This window comes from Microtus pennsylvanicus, chromosome 17 (genome assembly GCF_037038515.1).
Source record: "Microtus pennsylvanicus isolate mMicPen1 chromosome 17, mMicPen1.hap1, whole genome shotgun sequence".
Lineage (NCBI taxonomy): Eukaryota > Metazoa > Chordata > Mammalia > Rodentia > Cricetidae > Microtus > Microtus pennsylvanicus.
The window spans coordinates 42,901,139-42,925,224 of NC_134595.1; the positions used below are offsets into that span (position 1 = coordinate 42,901,139).

At 40.9% G+C, this 24,086-nt stretch overlaps 1 protein-coding gene across 16 annotated transcripts in view; it reads right to left on the bottom strand.

The window, feature by feature from the left end:
• The window catches only part of Dock10 (dedicator of cytokinesis 10), a 249,100-nt gene that overhangs the window by 11,606 nt on the left and 213,408 nt on the right, over positions 1 to 24,086 (bottom strand). For 13 of the 16 annotated variants that reach the window (XM_075952012.1, XM_075952011.1, XM_075952010.1 and 10 more), the window contains exons 40-51: positions 22,230 to 22,354; positions 21,201 to 21,313; positions 18,940 to 19,077; positions 18,194 to 18,376; positions 16,954 to 17,064; positions 15,387 to 15,602; positions 14,927 to 14,984; positions 14,525 to 14,623; positions 12,632 to 12,738; positions 9,855 to 9,977; positions 9,285 to 9,398; positions 1,403 to 1,549 (exon numbers count right to left, since the gene is read on the bottom strand). In XM_075952012.1, the coding sequence (XP_075808127.1) occupies positions 1,403 to 1,549; positions 9,285 to 9,398; positions 9,855 to 9,977; positions 12,632 to 12,738; positions 14,525 to 14,623; positions 14,927 to 14,984; positions 15,387 to 15,602; positions 16,954 to 17,064; positions 18,194 to 18,376; positions 18,940 to 19,077; positions 21,201 to 21,313; positions 22,230 to 22,354 (1,534 nt within the window). The remainder of the gene's footprint in view (positions 1 to 1,402; positions 1,550 to 9,284; positions 9,399 to 9,854; positions 9,978 to 12,631; positions 12,739 to 14,524; positions 14,624 to 14,926; positions 14,985 to 15,386; positions 15,603 to 16,953; positions 17,065 to 18,193; positions 18,377 to 18,939; positions 19,078 to 21,200; positions 21,314 to 22,229; positions 22,355 to 24,086) is intronic. The other 3 variants (XM_075952022.1, XM_075952019.1, XM_075952021.1) reach the window with 1 other exon arrangement.

The following is a 24,086-nucleotide window of genomic DNA, read 5'->3' on the forward strand; positions in this document are numbered from 1 at the left end:
ACTGGTACCATTGGCTTTGGACTGGCAATGTGGAAGAAGGCTCCTTGTCTCCCTTACCTGACTGCCTGTTAAACGACTGCAACTTTTTGCATTTTCATTGTTCTTGTGTGTGTTGCATATGTGCTTTATTCATGAGCGTTGGTGCATGTGTATGGGTGTGCATGCATGCGTGGAGGCCTGGAATCATCACCTTTAGCTCTTCCATCTTATCCATTGAGGCAGGGTGTCTCATTAAAACTAGTCTTGCATTTCATTTCATCTAGGGAATTCTAGGCATCTGCCCTTGGAGGCAGGGATTGCAGGTCGGCCACCATGCCCAGCTGGCATTTATATGGGTTTCTGAGGATTTGAACTCAGGTTCTCATGTTTGCGTGGTACTTGCTTTAATTAGCTTTACTGAAGAGCCACTTCCCCAGCCCCAAGTTTTTGTATTTGCCATATCTCAAATCCTTATCAGCAATAATCCATTCTACCCAACTTCTTTGGCAAAGCTGCTTTGGTTCCTAGGCTTATTAATAGGAAGGAAACAGGCTGGACAGCTCAGGGAAATCTGAGGAAATTTCTCTGGCTCCCCTTTGGAGAAGGAAGGATGTTTCTTGAAGATATCTTGAATTTTAAACCTGTTTTTAATCTTCTTCATATTTCTATCCTTCTACTTCTTACCCAATTCTAGAAATTTCAGGAAACTTGAATATGGCTAAAGAACGGTAATACATGAGCAAGCTGGGAGTAGTTTAATGAGAAGATACATTGCTTCCTGCAGCCAAGAAGAGGTTCTTTGGATTCTCTCAACTCATACCACGTGATTGCAAGTGTGACTCTCTTAGACGGGACAGCTCTCGCAGAATGATGTGGCTTGCAAAGACCTCCTGGACCGGGTAAACAAATATGTCCTACTTGGTTTTCCTCCAGCTCTGCTTCTGAGCACAGCCACTTTAACATTTTAGCAGCTATCCAAGTGCAAATGGTAGACATGGAAGCAGAAATGCAAAAGCAGGAGACGTGCTAAATTAAAGTACTCAGTTGAAAAACTGTCTAACAGTGCCGGAGAGTTGGCCCCGTGGTTAAGAGTGCTGAGTGCTCCTGCAGAGGACCTGGAGTGGTTAGCAGCACCCCCATGGTAGCTCTTATAACCACTTGGAACTTCAGTCCAGAGGACCCAGCGCCCTCTCTGGGCATCTGTGAGCACTTGCACAAACATAGTGTTCATAAATTCAGGTAGATACAGGCACATAAAAACAAACAAACAAACAAACACACCTCCCTCTACCTCACTGGCCAGCCAATAGGCAAAATGTCTAATACTTTGGGTGGTTCATTTTGCATGGTCAGCTAGGAAATTAAAACATTCACTAGAAGAAAAGAAGGATCAAGTCAAGTCCCGTCGCACACTGTTCCCTACCTTATTGGAGTCCTGGATTATCTTCACATTGTCTGCTCCGAATTTGTCTGCATAGAGCTTGAGGAGTCTTTGGGAAATCTCTGAGAGACCTGTCAACTTAGGCTCTTTGTAGATATACTCTTTGCCCTCTTCTTCCTCGAAGAATCCCTAGGGGAGATACACAGCGAGCCACCTGCTTTACTAGAGAACTCTAGTGACGAATCATAGCAAGACAAAAAGCCATATGCTTAAAAAAAAGGGTTCAGTTTTTCAGGTGTCTGAAGCCATTAATTAGGAGCCTATGACGTTCAAATCAGAAAAGAAGATGCAAAGAAAATAGAATACTGTTTCATAAACCATAATTAAACAGACACTCTCCAGTAAGACAAAGGAATGTCAGCGCAGATCCTATACATATCTTCTCTTCTTGTAGAAATCAGGAAGTATTTGCTTGCATATAAATTGGAGGAAGGATGCCCTCTTGTGGTAGTCTTAAGTAGAACACAAAATTTTAAGTAATGTTTGGCTTTTTTTTTTTTAGAAGCACATTCATTATCATTTTAAGTGAAGTCTTCTATGAATCTTTAAAAGCAGCACAGGCGACAGCACATGGCATGCATGTTCCCCCTTCATCTGGGGTGAAGACCTGTGACACTTTATTGTTATAGTGACAGAAATTGCCCATGATGAGCTCCAGTGACAGCTATTTTAAAAAGTCCACATCAATTTGTCTTCAAAGACTTTAAGGTACAAGCTAGCCATGTGTAACTTAATCACCAATCACCCAGTTTTTAAATTCTTGAAAGGCTGGACTTTACAGGACTAAAAATAACACCCAGGCCATCATTTTTATTCCATCAGATCCCAGTGGGCTTTAGCCTTCATAAATCTGTCTGGTTTGAAGCCAGGGAAAAAGAAGATCTTATTATCTGCAGATAACTAAGTGAGAAATTCCTTCTAATTCATTCTCTTTGAAGAGACAGGAGCATGTCTCCTCCTGACCCTGTGGAATAGGTGTGGGCTCAGAATACCAGATGAGCTCAGCGAGAAGAACCCACATGATCTGTTTCTTCCGATTGCAGAGTTTGTCTACAAAGAAATAGATTTTGAAGTTTGTAAAACTACCGAGTCCAACAAGAGATAACATTATTTAAAAAACAAAACAAAACAAAACAAAAACCCAAAAACTTGTTTTTGAGGGATGGGGGAGATGGCTCCGTGGTTATGCATTTGGCAGCATGTGTAATGACTGGGATTTCAATCCTTCGAACCCAGGACTTGGGACTGCCTTCCTAGAATTCTAACCCCAGAAGATGGAGGCGGAGAGGCCTCCAAGTAAGCTGGTTAAGGAAACTAGCCACGTCAGTGGTCTCTGGGGTTGACTGAGAGACTCTGCCCCACTGGATGAAGTGGGGGAGTGATCACGCATGAGTCTCTCTCCAGTCTCTACATGCATGAGTACTCTGTGCACATAGACCCCCCACACATGTGTGCCCATACATGTACAAACATGCAGACATACACTTCAACATACATATGCATGGCACACACATACAAATGGAAGGAAGGAAAAAGTATTTTTGACTAAAATGTTCGTTACTTGAGAAAGATTATGGACAAATGTCCTAATGCAGCCTAATTTTTATGGATGGTGAGAGGTGATCTAAAACGATTAAGCTCACAACTGTCTGGTGTTGAACACTTGCACAGCCCTTGTTCTCAACAGCTCATTATGTATCATAGAGGGCTATAGGCTTGCAGAAGCCAATGCCCAGGATCCACGTCCCAGCTTTCTTCCTGTCAAGCAGGCACTGCCTAACTTCTTGTCCATCTTCCTGATTTCAGCACATGAAGCAATGCATGTCCAGCTTCTGACACATTGTCTGGCCTTTAGGAAGGGGGTCACTGTATCTGCCCAATGAATAAATAGATGAATAAAATTGTTTTTGGAAGATGTATGTCTCACAAAGGTATAAATATATTTGGCGAATGTCCCCTGGCTCTTTATGAAAAAGCTAAGCTTGAATAATCCTTTTGATAAATATGCAAATGCAAGGAGCTGATTTTTAATACTTTTGCCCCTGCCCCGACCCTGCACTTCTAGAAGGGGGGGGGGCTATGATGTGGAGAGCACAGAAAGCTGAAAAGCTGTTCCCAGACACTCCCTTAGACTCCGCAGGGGTGAGAGAGGTCTGATTCTCTTCCTCTTGGACGCCTGCCTGCTTTGCTTCTTGCACTGCTGACTGTGGGCTCTTGCCTGACTCAAGGTCAGGAGTCAGTACTGAAAACTGACAGCCCGAGACATCAGAGGAGTAAGACCTGGGAAGAAAATACCAGAATTCCCGAAGGGCCTCAGCCAAAGCAACAATTACAACTTCAACTGCAACAGGGGAAAAATGCCCTCCAGTTTCATGAAAAAACCCCACCCCACCCTGCCCTCCCCTCCCCTCTGTAACATAGGAACTAGTGTGATGAGATACCCTCACTGTGGATTTCCCTCCTGATAAATTCTGAATCCGGGGTCAGCAGGGAGTGGACAGAGGCAGACCTTTGTTGTGGCCATTGTGACTTTGCGACCTTGGTGGTAACCTGTGATTTTCTTTCGTGCCTACTCCTTGGTCTGTAGGATGGCAAGCACACATTTGGCCATGTATTAGGAGTCCCCAAGTGCAGGGTCTGACCCACAAAGAACGTTCCATGAGTATGAGTTACGACAATGACGATGGCAACCAAGGAAGACTTCCTGGCCATGGGACAGCTTGAGTTCTGACTTTATGCAAGGCTTGCAGCAGTTCATTGCTTAAGCAAACAATCCCCAGTATCTCTTGCATCAGAGCTGTAAATTTTTTTTTATTCAAAGCATTTCTACTGATGGTCCTTGCCACATTTGGGCCACTGATTTGGTAGGAAACAAATAATCCTTAGACCTTTTCTTCCTCCTGAAGATTACTTTCTGTGTTTGCTGCTTTATGTGTGATGAGTGATCATCATGTGTGTACCATCTTGCTAATCCCAGACCCCCACCCCTTGTGTGTGTGTGTGTGTGTGTGTGCGCATGTGGTGTGATGTGGTGTACCACTCCCAATAGTTCTGAGACAGCTGTAAGAAGTAAGGAGTAGCAGAATTCACGTGCTGTTTGTCAGGGCTTAAGAAAGGCACCTTTTCAGCCAGACCAATGGCAGCTGTTGAAACGTTTGGAATGAATGCTTACCTTCTGACAAGGAAACCACTGAAGAGGGCAGAGGCCGCTGAGCTGCAAAGCATGATCTGAGGGAAAGCTTCGCTCTCAGACATGCCCACCAAGTCAACAATTTAGGAGTGGGGTGTGTATGTGCGTGATGCAAACCAAGCGGCAGCTCCCCACTTTGCTTTAGGGTCCAGGTTGTGGACTGGCTACATTTCCAGGCAGTGGGACATGGGGCCTGCACATGGCTACAGCTGGTTTGATTTTTTTTTCCCACCAAAGTTATTCCATAATGTAGTATATGCCTTAATGTGCTGTCATTCTGAAGAAGCACATTCTACTTAAGTAAGTAATTCGGGTCAGTGAAGTTAACACACGTAGACTGAAACCTCAAGGCAATAAATACGGCTAAAAACCCACTTCAATAAACTAACAAATAAAATTATTGATTCTTTTCTAGTTTTTTTTATAAAGTTCTTCAGAATATTGAAGTGCCTTTAGATGAGAACCGGGATGTCAAATATGAGTCCCTGCTTTGATGTTAAAAAGGTCCAACATTCACAAGTCAAACAATTCAGACAAAGAAGATTTGGTTAGCAGCAGGTTAAATGCTTTCAGAAGAGAAGACACAAGAATGTAGGAAAATTGTTCCCGGTAAGCAGGAGTGCATAAATTATGTTTAGATAGATAGATAGATAAATAAATAGATAGATAGATAGATAGATAGATAGATAGATAGATAGAGCCAAGATCAGTTACTTTCACATAGACAGGAGCTGGAAGAGAGTCTATTGCATCTCAAAACGGAGATGTTACTTTGTTTTCAAACTACACATGTATGTTCCCCATGCCCTCCAAGCTCTTTTCCATCCAGATTCTGAAATACATCTACTCCGAAGGACGCATGATCCACTAATACACTGAGTAACGTCCTCCACTCTAAGATTTCCAGCTAATTAATTCCAGGGCTATCTGATATTTGAAGCTATGTAAGGAACATTTACTGGCCTGTTTTCTTACTAAAGGCCAGGGCCTAAGCATTTCATTGGTTACAGGCAGTGTTTGATTGCTACTGCTGTTTCCTTACTCTGGCAATAAATCCTTGAGGGAAGTCGGAGAGCTGCTTTTTGCTGGCTGTTATACCCATAGCCAAGGCTGCCAGCTGCTGTGTGCGAAACTCCATGCTATGCACGACTCATATTTTTAAAAAAGTCCCTGCTGTGAAGAAAGGGTTTTCAACTTGCTTGTTAATGTCTGCCTCATTGCAGACTTGGTTAATATTAAACAGCCTAGTCAACACAATAAGATGGGAACACTAGTCCACACAGTACACTGATGTGTGCTCAGAGGACTTTGTAGAGGCAAAGAGCCTATTTTCTATTATAGTCACACAATCTCTTGAGCACGATTGCAAGATGCATCTGTGTGTATGCTAAAAGGTGTGTTTTAGAGGAATATAAAGTGACATCTTGAATAAGAAGTTGCTTTTTTTGAGTACAGGGATTATGTTAATCACTGGAGAGTTCGTCTCTGAGTTCTGGAAACTTCATTCTGCACAGATTCAGGAGAATGTGCAATCCTGCTTTGGTTTACTTATCAAGGCAACGGGATGGGAGCTGTCTACTCCTGCTGAATACCACAGTTCACAATTGCCATTTGGTGCCCTGGCGTGTGCATTTGAATATCATTTGCATAATGATCATTAGAGCTCTGATTTGTTACTCATTAGGGTGAACTAACTCCACAGGTGCTCTTTGTCCAAAGGCAGCTGATGGTGGTCCTTAGGGAGGGTCATGCTTAGGTAAGTTTATCAGGTCTGCACATAAAAAGATATTTTTACTTCTAAGCTCTGATTGGATTTATTTTTCTTAGCCAACGGCAAGCGATAGTCCTTCCCCATAACAAAAAAGTAGCTAGACCATCAGCATATGTTTTAAGAAATCTGAAAAAAGAACAAAGTTAGGTCACTTGAAAGCAACATCCCCGAATGGCCCCCTCAGTCCATTTAGTATATGGTTCTCAAGGATTCTTATAGTAGGTGAGTTAAGGACTCATGAATTCAAGTTTATAGATGAAGATGTAAGATACCCACATGACATGGAGGTGGGAAGGAACCTAAAGAATTACAGAAAAGTCCGCATTGTTCATGTGAGAAGAGCTGAATGGTGACAGAACATGGAAAGACCTTTTCTCTTCCTTAATGAATAATAATTATATTATGCCACATAAAGATGTCAGTTTTGTAGATAAAAACAATGGCTAAAGATAGGCAATTTCAAAGACAACACTTTTACTGAGAGTTCTTGATACTGGTAGATAATTTTAGGTCTGACTATGTTCACGGTCTTTCTATCCCTCTTTCTGAATCTCTAAAAATGTTGCATGATGGGTGAAGGCTTGTTCTCTTTAATTCTTTGTGTTTAGAATCACCTCTAAAGGACCAGTGTCTGCTAATACAGAACCTGATTTTTCAAAGGATTCCTTGCAAAAGACTCTGAGAAGGACTCTCGTCCTGAAAACAGTCACTATTCCAACTTCTTACCACCTTCAGCTCCATAATGACTCGCAACCTGTGGGTTGTGACCCATTTGGGGTTGCACATCAGATGCCCTGCATATCAGATATTTACATTACAATTCATAATTTACAGCTAGCAAATTTACAGCTAGGAAGTAGCAATGGAAACAATTTTATGGTTGGGGGGGTCACAACCATGAGGAACTTTATTAAAGGGTTGCAACACTGGGAAGGTTGAGAACCACTGCCAAACATTTGATTCATGATAGCAAGTGATCTCCAGTATTAAATCTATTCTGAATCTATTTAAAACATGTGCTATCCTTATCTACCTTGTGCACTTGTGTGTGTGTGTGTGTGTGTGTGTGTGTGTGTGTGTGCGTGCGTGCATGTGAAGCTTCTAGATTACACCCTCTACTTTTGTGGAGAAAGACAATGTGTGAAAAAAGAGATACTTTTTTTTTTTTTTGTAATTCAGGCAACTGGAATAAACAGAATTTAGAGCAAGAAATGCAAGATGGCTCCAAAAAGAATCAAAACAGCCATCTCACTCTTTGTACCAAATGTTGATCTGTACAAGAATGTTAAGGTTCAGTAGAATTGTAAGGAGGGATGTGTGAGGATTATTAGAGCATGCAAAGGGACACAGAGGAATGAACTTACCACAGCCTGGAACAACCAAGACCCAAGGAAGAAAAGAGCAAACATTTGCATTAAAAACTAGTTGGGAAGCAGCAAGGTCTGTCCCACCTTTTCACCAGCTCGTGTCTCACACATGGGTTTGCACGGTCAGGGCATTAATTGGAACCTTATTACTTTTTTTCTGGCAAGTCATCAAAGATTTGGATTATGTCCTGGTTAGCAAAACGCCCCTTACATGGATGGCATCGTTCTGCTGCTCAGTTAGCCTGTATGTTTCCTCCAGTCATCCAACCCCCATACCCCCTTCTTGGTGGGATTTTCTGTTATTTTTTTCACTAATGCTCTGCCAATGCCATACAGTTTATATTTCTTCTAACATAATATTGCCTCTCATCTGAAAGTCCTGCACACGCCTCTCCTCCTCAGCAGATACACACACTCAAGCTATTTCAGATTCTTTTTTAATCCCCTCTCCACATGACTATAATTAGCATTTCTCTATAGACTGCTCTCATAACACTATGTCTCTCTGTCTCTACAGTGATGTTGTTGGGAACTAAGAAGAATCCACGTGGGATGGGGTGGACGACAGAGGTAACTCCTCATGGGTCCTTTTCAGAGAGACTGAATCAGAAGTGAGCTTTAAAGGTACCTTTAGTGATCAGAGGAATCTCTGTTTTTCTAAAGACTTCAGTGGGTAAATTATCTATATGAGCAACACTGGACCAGACACTACCTGCATCCTTAACAGAGTCCAAGGAGAACGAGAGGCTGTGTGTAGTCGTGCCTCACGAGAGGGAGAGGAAAGAGAGTTCTGTGAGCTGCTGTGAGTATAAACTAGGCTGGCACACTTGTCTCTGAGGGTCAGAAAGACTTTTGCTGAGCTAGAAGGATGGCACAGCCTTTCTGAACAGGAACCATGGCATTCCTGGGGTTATACCATTTAAAGCATCATTACAAGGAGATGTTCAGAATTAATGTGAAACACTTCCCTTCAGACCAGTGCTATGGCTAGCTAATATCTCCAGCCTTGCTCATTGCTAATGCAGGACCTCGAGAAAGATAACTTTACAACCACATTGGCCTGTGACAGAGGAAACAACAAGGCCCGGGATGCTCTGCTTTGAAACAGTGGTGATTTGAAAACAAGAGAGACGACGTACAGGATCCTAAAGCCAGTGGTTGGGAATGGTGGGCAATTTAGGGTGTTATTTCTTAAAACATGCCTGATTCGATTTCACTTTAATCAATCACACAGCCCTGTTAGATACATCAGGGTAAAATGCAAAGAAGAGAACGGTGAAAAAGAAGCCTCCTCTACTTCCAAAGGCTAGGAATGACTTTTTTTTTTTTTAAACGTAACTTTTACAAGTTTCATTGATTTTTCTACATGTTTGTGCTTTAATACATTCCTACGGGCAAACTGATTGTCACAGTCATAGAAACACTCACGGAAGTACAAACACCCCCCTCCCCTGGTCCACTGATGTATGTAGTCAGATGTCTTATAAAGAACGGAAGCCGGCAATCTGAGCAGAACAGTACTTCTGGAGGACTTACCTGCCCATAGAATGCCACTCTGTAGTAACGCCCAAACAGGCGCTTCTCGGAGTTCACCACCTCTGCCACTTTCAGATACGACCGGTGAATGTCATAGTAGAGATCTGATAATTTCTGAAACCAGAAACCAGAGGGTTTGTGAGGACAACGCTGACATAAAAAGAGAACGTTGCAGGCCAATGGAAAGAGCTAGAAAACATCATACTGAGTGAGGTGACCCAGACCCAGAAAGACAATTATCATACTTACCCACTCACAAGGGGTTTTTAGACATAAAGCAAAGAAAAACAGCCTACAAATCACAATCCCAGAGAATCTAGACAATGAGGACCCTAAGAGAGACTTACCTGGATCTGATCTACATGGGAAGCAGAAAAAGACAAGATCTCCTGAGTAAACTGGGAGCTTGGGGATCATGGGAGAGGAAGGGGGGAGTAGAAAAAAATGTATAGCTCAATAAAATAAAAAAAAGAAACCAAAGAGAGAGTTTGCGAGAGAGAACGTTGCTATGTTTGCATGCCAACTCAAATTAAAAAATCCCATGGCTTTCTCTGGGTGCAGAGCACATACTTTGAAGTCTCGTTGCTTCTCAAAGACAGCGATGATGGGCTTGTTGACATCAGCGATGAGCTCATAGCGTTCAGACTTCCAGAGAAACTCCACACACATGTAGAGCTGTTCCACCAGGATATTCTGCAAGTTCCCCAGAGAAAAGGAGCTTTTTAGGTGATTGAGGATGCAGCTCATTCCTGAAACTTGGTTTTGAAACTATTTTGGTCTTACGTGGTTTCTGGATTCTTGATCTTCGTGACTGAGATTACAGCCCAGCGTGGGATTGCTGTACCACCTTGGATTGCCCCTCTCTCCTCATCATCACTTAACTATGCAATGGCTATGCCGAGTTCAGACCTTTTTGGTTCTTTCCATTGCAATTGTCACTGATTAGGTCCCATCCCTGCCACTTCCCTCCCAGACATGCACCCCTCGACAAGCAGCAGTTTTCTGCAAACAGGTGTCTCTCTCCAATGGCTGCTCGTCAGTGATATTTCCTTCTAAAACGTAAGCCTGCTCACAAGGACTCCACCCCCATAAACATTTGTGGAAATCCAGTTTATACCAACACCATCTGATTTCTCCAGATTGAATGAAATTCAAGATGGTCTGCCACCCTGTTTCTAACATTCTGCCTTGGTTTTCCACTCTGGCTCCAACTTTCTACCTCATTCCGTCTTGAGAACGCTTCTGTCCTCTACCGACTGCCCCTGCTGCCGATGCCCCTATAAGAACACTCCTTTCCTACATGTGCCTTGATGTCTAACAGCAGCACTCGTTATACAAATATACAGAGCTTTTACTGATGCCTCTTCACCTTCATTACAAGCTGCTTCCATGTAAGAAACTGCCATCTTTTAATTTAAAAGATAGAATGCCGCAATTCTTAGTTATTGGACATCTGTTTTAAACTGACTGCTTTTCACCTTGAAGATTCACCTTCTAAGATTCTCAAGTCTTCAAAAGCAGGGATTATGCCTGATTTATCTTTGTTTTCCTGCCCTTAATACAGTGTCTTTCAGAGTGGTGCTATATCAGTTAATACATCAACTATGTGAAGTTATCAATTATGAATCTCTAAAGCAGGTATATATTATTTGAATATTTATAACAGCATCTTTTAATAAAAGGCTCTGAGATACACCATTTGCAATCATTTCTATAAAGGTCAATTGTATTTGCTATAGTCACATGCAGTATCACCAAACTAATATGGAATTGTTTGCAAAAGTGCATAAAAGTACAACTCTCAGACAGGCGGTGGTGGCGCATGTCTTTAATCCCAGCACTTGGGAGGCAGAGGCAGGCAGATCTCTGGGAGTTCAAGGCCAGCCTGGTCTACAGAGCAAGTTCCAGGATAGGATCCAAAGCTACAGAGAAACCCTGTCTCAAAAAAAATACAACTCCCAAATTTGTTTATTTTTTCCACATCTATATTAATACAAAGACTTTATAAAATTAGCTAATGGACTTTTATTTCTTTGTGAAGGAAACTCTGCTTAATTCACCAGAATTGTTGTTACGTGATTTCTTCTAGAAAACTGCTTTGTCATGAGAACCAACCAGCTAACATCACAAGGCTTTCCCACAGAAATTGTGAACCCTTTTGCTGAGCCAAATTTGTAAATAAATAAACTTGTGTAAAAAACAACTGCGATGAGCTCATAAAAAATAGAGCATCCCAGCCAGGCAGTGGTGGCACATGCCTTTAATCCCAGCACTTGGGAGGCAGAGGCAGGAGAATCTCTATGAGTTCGAGGCCAGCCTGATCTACAGAGTGAGAGCCAGGGCAGGCTTCAAAGCTACACAGAAAAACACTGTCTCGAACCCCTCTAGACATAAAAAAAAATTAGCATCTCTTATTACATTTTCCCAGAGAGTAGAGTTTGTGCGTCTTACAGAAGAGCTGACTATATAGCTCTGAGTAAGAGCAGTAAATCAGGCTCAGCTTAAAATTTCTATGAAGATTATGTTTTATCAATAGAATTGATATTATTTGTGGCTATTGTGAAGGATGATGTTTCTCTGATTTTTTTCTCAGTTACTTTATCATTTGTATAAAGGAGGGCTACTTTTTTTGGAGTTGATCGTATATCCTGCCACATTATTGAAGGTCTTTATCAGCTGTAGGAGCTCCCTAGTAGAGTTTTTGGGGTCATTTGTGTATACTATCATAACATCTGCAAATAGCAAAAGTTTGACTTTTTTTTTTTTTCAATTTGAACCCCCTTGATCTCCTTTTGTTGTCTTATTGCTCTAGGCAGAACTTCAAGAACTATGTTGAGTAGATACGGAGAGAGTGGACAGCCTTGTCTTGTTCCTGATTTTAGTGGAATCAATTTGAGTTTCTCGCCATTTAATTTGATGTTGGCTCTTGGCCTGTTGTATATTGTTTTATTATAGCTAGGGAGGGCATTGGACCTTCCCCAAAGCAAAGTGCCTTACCCTCTCTGAAGAGTGGATGGGGGTGGAATGGGGGGCAGGTGGAGGAAACAGGAGGAAGGGGAGGGAGAAGGAACTGGTATTGGTATGTAAAATGAAAAAGATATTTTGTTTTCTTTTTTAAAAAGAAAACTAAAATAAATTAAATAAAAAAGAAAAATAATATACTATATTTATATATATGTGAAAAATAGAATTGATATCTGTTAAGCTTGGTCTTACTTGAGCCTCAGTTTCACTTTGTTTAACAACATCATAATGCGGAGCAACTTCATCTGACTTTTCAATGCACACAAATATCACAGTTCAATGCATTTTTAAACTTAATCGACGTTAGATCAATTGAGTCTAACCTCATTGTATGGTGTATCTTGCATTCCAGAATCCTCTTTCATTGCTCCTTCTTCTTTAATGTTTGGGGTGATGCTCAGGAAAGCTGGCCATCCCATAGAGAACATGCCTTGGGGAAATGAAGCACAATGAAATATCACTTGAGGCAATTTTGGCATTAGAGCATGGCTTGCTTTGTGAAGTTAGTATTGGCAGTATCATAACACACGCAATGCACAGGACGGTTAGCTAGGGCATGGTTTCTGGAGCTGCCTGTGTTCATTGATATCAGATGTACTTTGCAAGAAAGGCATCATTTACTTCTCCAACTCTGAAACCTCATAACATAAAGCCTCTTAGATATTTCATATATATCAGTGGGATTCAGTAGATTGATTTACTTACTGATAGATATTAATACATGCTAATGAAGCATGTATTACCATTTTGGAGTTCACACCTAAGTATCTCCCCTATTCAATAGATATAGCATAGTATAGCCACTATTACCGTCAATATCACAGGGGGTGGTTAAAATGCTTTAATGTTGAAGAGCCACAGAACTAACTGGGGCAAACGCTGACACTTGAATTTCATCAGTTTTCTTTCATTTGGTTGCAGATACAAGGTGAAAGTCTACGCTGCTCTACAGTTCTACAGGATCTAAAGATGATAAATAGCCAAGTAGGAGGGGCATGCTAAATAAAGTGATGTCTGCTGACTGTCATATAAAAATTAGCGTGTGTGGCAGACAACAGTAAGAAGGGATATAAGGTGAACTTGCTCCTGTGGTGTAGACCTGATCTCATCTCCTAGGTCCCCAAGCAAGAAACTTCACTATCTTAAGGTTCATCTAAGTGATTTGGAAATTGCATTATTTGGAAATTTTACTGTAATTTCTTTAGAAAATATACACAGGTTTAAATGAACATGAACTGAATTATGCTTCTAAAAATACTGCAAATAAAAGTCCATTATCGCCGGGCGATGGTGGCGCACGCCTTTAATCCCAGCACTCGGGAGGCAGAGGTAGGCGGATCTCTGTGAGTTCGAGACCAGCCTGGTCTACAGAGCTAGTTCCAGGACAGGCTCCAAAGCCACAGAGAAACCCTGTCTCGAAAAACCAAAAAAAAAAAAAAAAAAAAAAAGTCCATTATCATTTTGTTTGGGTAGTTTGATTCTAATTCTATACTGAGTTTTCAACAGCAATTTGCAAGTTAAAATAATGTTATCAAGAATATTGTAGTCAAGAAGCTGTACTTGAATGAACTTTTAAAGAGATTGTAGATAAAAATGTATTAATGATACAGTCACATTTTTACACAGAGAAACTATAGTTGTCACAAAATGCTTTTTATTAGACTTTGTTATAAATTGTCAGAGTAAATTATTATTATTATTATTATTATTATTCATTGATTTTGCAATGCCAGAAGTCAAACACCAAGTATTACACTTGCGAAGTAAATACTCTATCACTGAGACACACAGTCTTTAAGAAGTGAAATAGAACATACCTATCATAAAGGAATATACATCTATATGAATATATATCTACATTCTTACTTTGAATAAACTACTGTACCCACGAACTATTCTCTCCTTACATTTATATAATTTATCAATTTCAAACGAAAATTCCAGTGATGGGCCAGCATGTATAAAGGTATGACCATAATTAATAATCCTGAAGACTGGATAATATTTCATTTTCTGATAACTGAGAAGCAAGCTAAAATTCTTAAGTTTGGGAAGGGATATCTGAGTGGATATTGCTTGAGGCTTTATTTCTATTGACCTGAAATGGCTTTTGTTTCTAGGAACACATTCACAGAGGTTTGACTGAACCAAACTTTAAGCTGGAAAGCTGATTTCCTTAGCAGCCAAGGCAAATGAGCACAGTTAGGTCAACTCACTTCCTCCACCTGGAGTTGTTAGTAATGGGATGCTATCACAGGGATGGGTGTCTTCTGGAAGCAGGGGTGGTGTGCAAATCTTTTCCATTTTCCAGTAACCTATGGTAGTGCAAGATGAGGTTAGAGCACGGCTCACGTTGTGATTAATCCAAGCTTATGGAACCATAGACTATTATGTAAGGAGACATTGCCATCACTTTGAAACAAGAAGTTGCCCGTCACCATCCACGACATGAGTGTGCCAGTGAAATCATTGAATTAAAAAATATTAAAGTCTAGGATAATGAGGAATATCTAACAAAATTAAAAGTTATTTAATAAAGCATCCATTTAATGAATGCATGTGTTAGGTCTCAGGATGCTGATTCCCGGGTTGTTAGCCCCTTTACACGGCCCTCTTACCCTTGCGTTTGAGGTACTCCGCGATGAGTGCAGCAATATGGATGTAACACATGGCAGCCTATAACAAAACACAAGACAGAGATTCCAAAGATGTATTTCACTCTTCACGAAACTTAGTGGTTGCCGAAGGCGAGTCAGTGTGCCCTCTCAGGATACGCCATGCAGACTAACCCTTAGTTATGAAAGAAGTGAAAATATCAACCAAGTGGACGTTTTTAAAGTTGCATCTCAAATAATCGATGTTGCCACCTCTATGTTTATACACAATCTGATGCCTTCTAGTTAGAATCAGGTATCACTGAGCCCTACACCAAAGTTACTGCATCGAATATATAGATGTATATCATATACATTGGTGGAAAATACAGCGCTTTTTATACTTCACGCTGTGTATAAAAAGTTAATTATTCAGATAAGGAGTACAATGTTAATGAAGAAGGAATGAGCCTTCGCTCTTCACCTCAGACAGGTCTCCATTTCTTGCATGAATCTTGGCCATGCTTTCCAGCCAGGTCCTCCGTAGCTCAGGGGTACTGGCGTAGGAGTTTGCTAGGCTGTACTGGAGGTCCACCAGCATCTCGGGGTCCTTCTCATGCTCTTTCATCTGGGCTGTGGCCATCAGCACGGTCCTTATACGTTTGGTCAGATCTTTCACCTCTGCTGGAAAATTGCTGTTCTTTGGAAAAGAGAGGGCCTGAGTCATTATCTGTTTAGCATTCAATTATTAATTTCAATCTATGCTCAAATTTTAAACAATATTTTATTGTTTTACGTGTGTAAGTGCTTCGATTGCGTGTATGTTTGTGCATCAATTGTTCACCTGGTGCCCTCAGAGGCCAGAAGAAGATATTGGATCCCTTGGATTCAGAGTTATGGACAGTTGTTAGTTGTTTATGACTTGTAGATTCTACGAATTGAACTCAGGTATTCTGGAAGAGCAGCCAATACTCTTAACCACTGAGCTATCTCTCCAGCCCTTCAACCTATACTCTTAATTATGGCTTGGCACCACAAGTTCTTATATTTTATGTATTGTTCATAAGTTGCATTCTATATATTGCAATTGTGGTTATATTCAAACATTTGGTGATAAGAATTATGGTGATTTAATCCCAGAGAACTCAGACAACAATGAGGACCTTAAGAGAGACATACATGGCTCTAATCTACATGGGAAGTATCAAAAGACAAGATCTCCTGAGTAAATTGGGAGCATGGGGACCATGGGAAAGGGTTGAAGGGGAGGGGAGGGAAGGAAGCAGAGAAAAATATATAGCTCAATAAAATCAATAAAAAAGAATTACAGTGATTACAGTGAACTGTACTGCCCGATAGTCCATCTTTCTAGCATTAGCCTCCTGATTGCCCTTGAGATTCTGTCCTCTCTGAGTTCATGCCACTTGAACAAGTTTTGACTTCATTCCTATTGATGGCATGTGGCACTGGATGGGCCAATCATATTGTTTTCATATATAGATCAAGGATGTTCCTTTTCTTGACTCAAATTGGTAGTGTTTGGAGAAGTGCTTTTCCATCCCTGACACGAGTGTCCTCACACTTTTTGAGGTAAATCCACAGAGACGGCCATAAATTGGGCAAATGAAGAAAAGCTGATGTAATACATAGACAAAACCAGAAACAGAGGGAGGGGCTCTCGAATCACTCTCTCGATCTCTAGATCAAGCCGGGCTTGAAGCTTTTTCTACCTCTGGCCTTCCGAAAGTGTGAAAAGAATCGGGAGGAAAAGATGAATTTGCTTATGATGGTTTTGAGTAAATAATGATGCTCTTGGCACACTTTGTTCTATAAGAACCAAGCCCAGATCTTAGAAATTCCACTGAAAAACATCACAGAGAGAGTGAGAACTAATGATTAGAAATTTAAGTAAGCAAATGGTACCAGTGATCAAAGTCTTGATCAGATAAGCACAGAATTCTTAAGCATCCTGTGATTTTGATGTCAAAGAAAAACTCCACCTCCGTTTATTTCTGATTCTTTAGAGAATCAGCCCAGGAAGCATCTCTTACTTTCATCTGTTTATCTCCATTGGCAAAGTTATTGGTGATCGCAAGCGAGTGTTGGAACCGAGATCCTCCAATCCCTGAATCGGCTATTAGCTGGCTCACTGCTTTGATGAGCTGGAAGAGAAAAGAATAAAGGATCACTCTAACACAGGGGTTCTCCACCTTCCTAACGCTGAGACCCTTTAATACAGTTCCTCAGGTTGTGGTGACCCCAACTATAAAATTATTCTCATTGAAATTTCATGAATGCAATTTTGCTACTGTTATGAATCATAAAGTAAATATTTGATAGGGAGGGTATCTGATATGCAACCTCTGTGAAACAGCTTGTTTGACCCCCAAAGAGGCTGCAACCCACTGGTTGGGAAACACTGTCCTAAAGCAGAATGAGAATTTACATTTTGTGTTTTATGGATGATGTGGGATGATGAGGGTGTGCTTGCGTGGGTGCGCATGTACGTGCAGAGGTCAGAGGTTATCTTTGAATGCGGATCCTCAGGTGTCATCCGTTTTGTTGTTTGAGGCAGGAGCTCGCATGGATGTGGAACTCACTAAGAAGGCTGGTGTAGCTGATGACTGGGGTCTCCCTGTCTCTGTCTCCCCAGTGGGGAGATTACAAGCATGCGCCATTGCACCTGGCTTCTCAGTGCGGATTTTAGGGATTAAACTCATGTCCCCAGGCTTTCTAGGCACACACTGCACAGACAGAGCCATCTCCCCAGCCTGGAAATAATGTTTTTAAGGGAGTTAATGAATTAGATAAATATCCTATTAATTTCTCCTAGAAGGTTCAATGAATGACATTCTTAAGTATACAGCCTTCAGAAGATCACATGATCTAGAGGCCTCATTATCATTGTAAATGCCCAAGGAGAGTTTCAAGAATCTTGTAATCCTGGGATGCCTTGGAGAAAGGCATGGTTTTCTTTGGAACTCAGTGAGATTTGGTCTCCCAGATTAACCGTGACTGTCAAAGTTGTTCCTCCCTGCCCCCTCCCCCCCAGGAGATTCTAGTGCATAGGCAGAAGAAACATAACTGCAAGTGGAGATGTAAACTGAAATCTGTTCATTTCTCTCCAGCCCTGGTCTCATAGAAACCAGGATCAAGGGGATTGAGAACCTTTAAGGCGTAGTCTGGACACTCAGACAGTTGATTGGCTGCCTGGGAACAGGATGCTTCATTCACCACTGAAACGCATCAGCCGTTTTAGCAGCAGAGTTAAGGAAAACGGGCAGGACATACTTGTAAGTGAGAGCGGACAATCGACTTCTGCTTGTTGAATTCAAAGTTCTTCCTCATGAAAAAGTATAGAAGTGCCGAGGCCTCCATCTGCGTGGAGCGCGACCTGTGGTTACAGCATTTCAAAACTTCGTAGCAGAATGATCCACAGAGGTCAGCCGGCCCTTGAAAAAATGCTGAAGGAAACTAGAGAGATGGAAGGAGGGAGTGAGCCATGTTCTTTCATGTTTCAAACTTAGAGACTAAAGAACTATTTTAAAACGAGCTTTCTCCATTCGTGGGAGAGGAAAAGGAATGTATGCTTGTATTATTAAAGTCCGAGTTCAGTAAGCTCGTCTCATGTATTAATTAGTCTCTTGCATTAATGCTCCATGTGTAATAACTGACAACAATCCAAACTACATGAGATCTTTGAAATGTTCCATTATTCACTTCACAGTGTTATTTCAGATGCTGTTTTTGGTCATCTTCAAAGATGGCTGCTGTAGCTACCTAGGCATGAAAACTTGAACGTGATGATTTTTTTTTAAAAAAACTGTTAAAAACTCTAAGTAACCACAAAACTGGTAAGCAGGTAGCACCAACACCTTTTTGTATCCTTCTTACTGGAGACGACGGATGATCAGCATCTAGTGAAACTGGAATAGCACAAAACAAACCTTTGGCCTTGCACACAGAGAGATGCAAACTTTATTAAGTGCATGTTGTCATCCTTAGCTGGGATTTAATGGGACCCGGAGCATCCTTACCTTACACACAAACAGTCTCAAAGAAGCAAACACGTGTTTCAGGGCTGTTGCTGACTGGTTGACTTGAAAGAACAGCATGTAAGTATCAAAGACCCTTTTCATGAGTGAGTTTTGACAGTCAGATTGTTGGAGCTGTCTCTGGAATCCAGAAGAGATGTTATTTAGGATAAGTGGAGGAATGATTTCTTTCCTTCAGAAACATCTTTTATGAACCTGCCATGTGCTAGAAGAAACTCCTGAGTAAGAAGACATGGTTCACGTATCATCTCAGGGAAGTTTACACAGCATTGTCAAAGCCAAACCCAACCCATTCCATATAAGACAATAACTAGAGAAAGAAGATGTGACAGGAAGAGGTTAGGGGTAGATTATTTTGCTTAAGAGGTCAATGAAGATCCCTTAGATTGATGAACAGAGCTGAAGGAATGTGCCACAGAGAGACCTGGGAGGATTTTCATGGGGTAAGAGTCTGGGGATGGAGCGATGCTTGTGAATTCAGACTGAGAAAGAAGAATGGTGTGGCTCGTGTGTGGCTAGGGGGTCGGGTCGTGGGGGAGAGGATGAGGTGGAAGGTAGGCATTGAGAAAGCCTTTCAGCTGTGTGATATTCAATGCATATGCCCATTGAGGTATAAAGAGTTAAAATGGGGTTGTGTTTTTCTCCCACCATAATGGCACTTTACATAAAAACAATGTTTTCTTGGTGCAATGCTGCTAGAGAGGGTTCTTTTTTTTTTTTTTTTTTTTGATCCAGTATTTCCTGGTGCAGTCCTTAAAGAAGTTTCATTTGACTGAACTGTAAATGTTTTTAATCACATTATTAAATTATTAAGATACAATTGGGGTGAGAAACTCTGCATCCAGAAAGTACAATTGCATAATGAATTCATCACCACAGCCAAGAAACAAAATATCACTTCCTAAGGTTTTAGTACACGTTTTGGAATCCTGTATTCCTTTCTCAACTCCACATCTCCAGTCCATCATTGAGGTGTTCTTTCTATTTGATGACGCCAACAACACTGCAGTCTTCTCTGATTTGGCTTCTGAAACTTCATGTGTGCTATAGCCTTTTAGGTGCTTCTTACTGTTGAGTAATATTCTATTGTGCTGCTAAAATGTCTACCTGTTGATGCCCATGTCTGGTTGCATCTGTTTGTTTTTGTTATTTAAAATAAAGATGTGGCCTATATTTGTGTGCAAAACTTTATATGGATAGGTGCTACTATTCAAATGATTGGTTACAGGATAGATAAATGATTAACATTGAAAAATAATTTTGTTTTTATTTATGTATATGTGTGTGCATGAGTACGTGTGTGGATGTGTGCATGACTTTGTGCAATATGTGTTTGTGTGTGGGGGGGCATATGTCTGAAAGTATGTATTAGGATAGAAGATGGCGTGAGAGTCCCTGGTCCTCATATTACAGGTAGTTGTGAGTTCCAATGTGGGTGCTGGGAACTGAACTTGATTCTCAACACCTAAGCTATCTCTCTAGCTCCATAATTAGCTTTTAAAAAGAAGCCATCATAATGTTTTCCAAATTATCTTTTCCCCACCTGAACTCTCACTATCAGTGAATGAGAATTACTGTTTCTCTAAGCACTTGTCAAAACGTGCTATAGCTAGTCTTATAAGCACTAGAAATTTTATCAAGTACATCATGGCAACACCTCAACAAAGTTTTATATACAAATAAGAAAAGATGCTTGGCGTTAACAATTTCTTCTTTCAAAAATCTAGTCATCAAGCCGGGCGGTGGTGGCGCATGCCTTTTATCCCAGCACTCGGGAGGCAGAGGCAGGCGGATCTCTGGGAGTTCGAGGCCAGCCTGGTCTACAAGAGCTAGTGCCAGGGCAGGCTCCAAAGCTACAGAGAAACCCTGTCTCAAAAACCTTAAAAAAAATCTAGTCATTAGTTAATACATAGCACTGTTGGTCTTTTGGTTTTCCGTTAGAAAATATGGCGTCTCATTGTCACTCTGTGCAGCATCCTTGTCAGCACAGCAAGAGGACTTGGGAAGAAAGATATTATTGTAGTAGTAAAACAAAAAACACAAAGTGTGGGGATTAAGCAAGCATTAGTCAACTTGTGACAAAAATCTGAGAATCTCATTTTTAACATGCTTCCCATTAATGTGGAAGCGGATTTATGAGGTCAAATGATTTCATAAATCATCTTAAACATATTCCTGACTTCTCATAGTTTTTCCTACTCCCAAAGTCATCATTTTGCAAAAAATGTTCTGACCATACTTACCTGGTGGACTTGAGTGAAGAGAGACAACAGGTCCAGGATAGTCAGGCAAACTTCTGTGGCTATATTGGCCTCAGTGTCTACATGGTGGACAATGTCTATTTCATTGGAGTTGCCTACAAAATGCAAAATAAAACAGTGCATCAACATATAAGCCAATTCTCTGTGCTCAGTAGAATATTTCCTTCTATTGCAGTGTTTACTGGTATTTTGATGAATATTTCATAAAATCAAAGTGTCTTTTTCACCTTCATTTATTTCAATTAAAAGCAAAGCAAAGCAAAACAAAACAAAACAAAAATAGAGTCTTAGATCTGAGTGTTCTTTGTACACATCAGGTGCAGGTTTTCCATTATTTTAAAAATTATTTTTCTTCAATTCAGACATCAGTACAATCATATTTCTTCTGGAATCAGCCTGTTTAAAGTTCTTGCTTTTGGCCTAACAGACTAACATGTGTGATCTCAGCGGACAGTCTATACAAACAGCCTCCTCAGAAAGGTACATTTATTTATAAAAGGTACTTAGAGAGTAAGGCAATATAGATTTTAAACAAGTAATCATGGGCCACACACTCATAATTCCCATGTTTCACTACGCCAGGGTCTATTTTTATCTTATTGCCAAGCTAGACTGTGTGCTTCTCCAGAGTCATGATGTCATTGTTACTGCTTTTGGGACATGGATATTTTTATCCTCTTCCTTTAGGGTCAGCAGTAATTACCTGATTGGGAGAGAGCCCTAACCTCACAACACCAAAAGTACCAAGACAAGCCACCTGCAGCCCATTACACTGAGCTTCAAGTGAAATTCTCCTTTCTTCCCAGTGAGGGCACTGTTTTTTATTCGTTGGTTTGTTTATTTATTTATCCTGCTACCCCTGGTGATTCTTTCTTTGAAGAAGTATTTCCAGGCCCATGGCAGACATCAGAAGAGTGACTTCAGTGGTGTGATAGTTCTCCCATCTTACACACAATGCATTTCCTGTCCTGCACACAGGCTAACAGAACCCATTGCCCCTGGCTTACTTACTGTTCATGGTGTTGTCCAACATCTGTAAAAGTTTGGGGTTGGAAAGTGCATTTTTGCCTCGAATTATAGGTAAGGTTTGAGATCTGTGCTGTTTATGTCCTTCGTGACCAGAAGTGGTATGCATCCTGGAACAGAGATGGGAAATGTGGCTGACGCTCCCCACCAAAGCGGTAATCGATATTCATTCAAATAGTGTGCACTGAGACAAACACAGACACATCTGTGGAGAGGCTTTTTACTGGCAATATTGACTGCAAGCAACACAACGAAGGGACCTTTAAATACATGAGAAGAAATGTATTTAAGCACTAATAATATTAAGAAAGATATATAATGTGATAATGCCACAGTGGATGTCTATTCTAGCATATTTTGATTTTCTTCTTTTTTTTATTACCAAGAATGTTGTTAAATAGACTCAGTCGAAAACTCTTGTCTGACCTTGTTGTCACTAACTTCATTGTATGCTCAGACAACCATAAGGGTACACAATTTTTAGGTAGATAGTACCTCAAACTGGCCTTATCTATTTGCTTTTAAGCAAACAAAGTCATGTCTGCATAGTAAGAGAAGAGGTAGCTACAGATATGTTAACCTCACCAAAGCAAACTCACAGAACAAGACAAAACCCAAAACCTAAAAGACACTCTTGCGGTGTTGATGTAGGTGATGTAGGAAAATCACATTTGAGGTTCTAGATGCTCATCTGAGATGGCAATGACAACAGGCCTTCAGTGTGCATCTTTCAGTGCTCTGCAGCATGTCTACCTGCAGAAACTAGCCAGTGCATTCGTGCAGTTAGGAATGCTTCCTGCTTGCCACATTTGTCCAAGGAGTAGACAGGCAGTGGGAAATTTGCTGCCGTGTAAATTACCCATAAACAACACCTTTGGAATGAAGAAGGCAGCAATGAGAGAAGCCTTTAAGGGTCACACCTGTCCAGCCTATCATGATTGACTGTGGGGCCCTTAGGCTAAATTGCTTTTCTTTTTTTCCCACAAGAGGGCGCCAGACCGTGCGTTTAGCGGGAATTGAACTTGGGACCTTTGGATTTCAAGACAATCTGGCAATGAACAGTGCTCTTAACCGCAGAGCCATTTTTCGCTATTGTCTTCTCTTCCATTACAGTTTGCAAGGCAGACTCATGATTGCATCTTTTAAATTTACTTTCTCACTGGAGGCCAATTTCTACAGGTCTCCATGGACGGGAGCAAAATTTATTTTGCTATTTATTGACTACATCCATTTTCCTATTTCTTCCTAAAGCTCTTTTCTAAGATATACACATCACACAGTCTTACGATACGCCTGGGAAGAATAAGTTAAACTCAGGAAAGTTTGGGGAAACAATTTTTATTTGTTAGGCCCACAGGATCTTGGCGGTGGTATTTCAGGGCAGGAGATTCTGATTGGCAGGTTAATGAGGGAGCGAGTGGGCTCTGCATGTAGGAACTAGGTAAGCTAATGAGATTTGTGAGCTCACCCATGTTTCCTCGTGGCCTCTGACCCTTTAAAAAACAATGTGAGCTTCAAGAACACTAAGGAAATCTTATAATTATTCAACAGAACTGGGAGTCACGATCCCGGACTTTCTTTTTCCTACACTGCTAAGAACTAAGGGAGCATTTTATTGGAGTCTTGGTTTTCGCTAAATTGAAATGTCTGCTACTGCTTTTCCCATCAGGGTGTGCTTCAACTGAGCATGAACAAGGCCTAGTCTTCTGTTTTTGTTTTAAGCCAGCAATGCAGCTGGAGAAGTATCTAAGAAGTTTCCTCGAAACTGCATTTGTTTTGCTATATGTGCACGTATGAGTCTATTTACCCTGTTGCATGCGTGTTCACAAATAAACAACACAT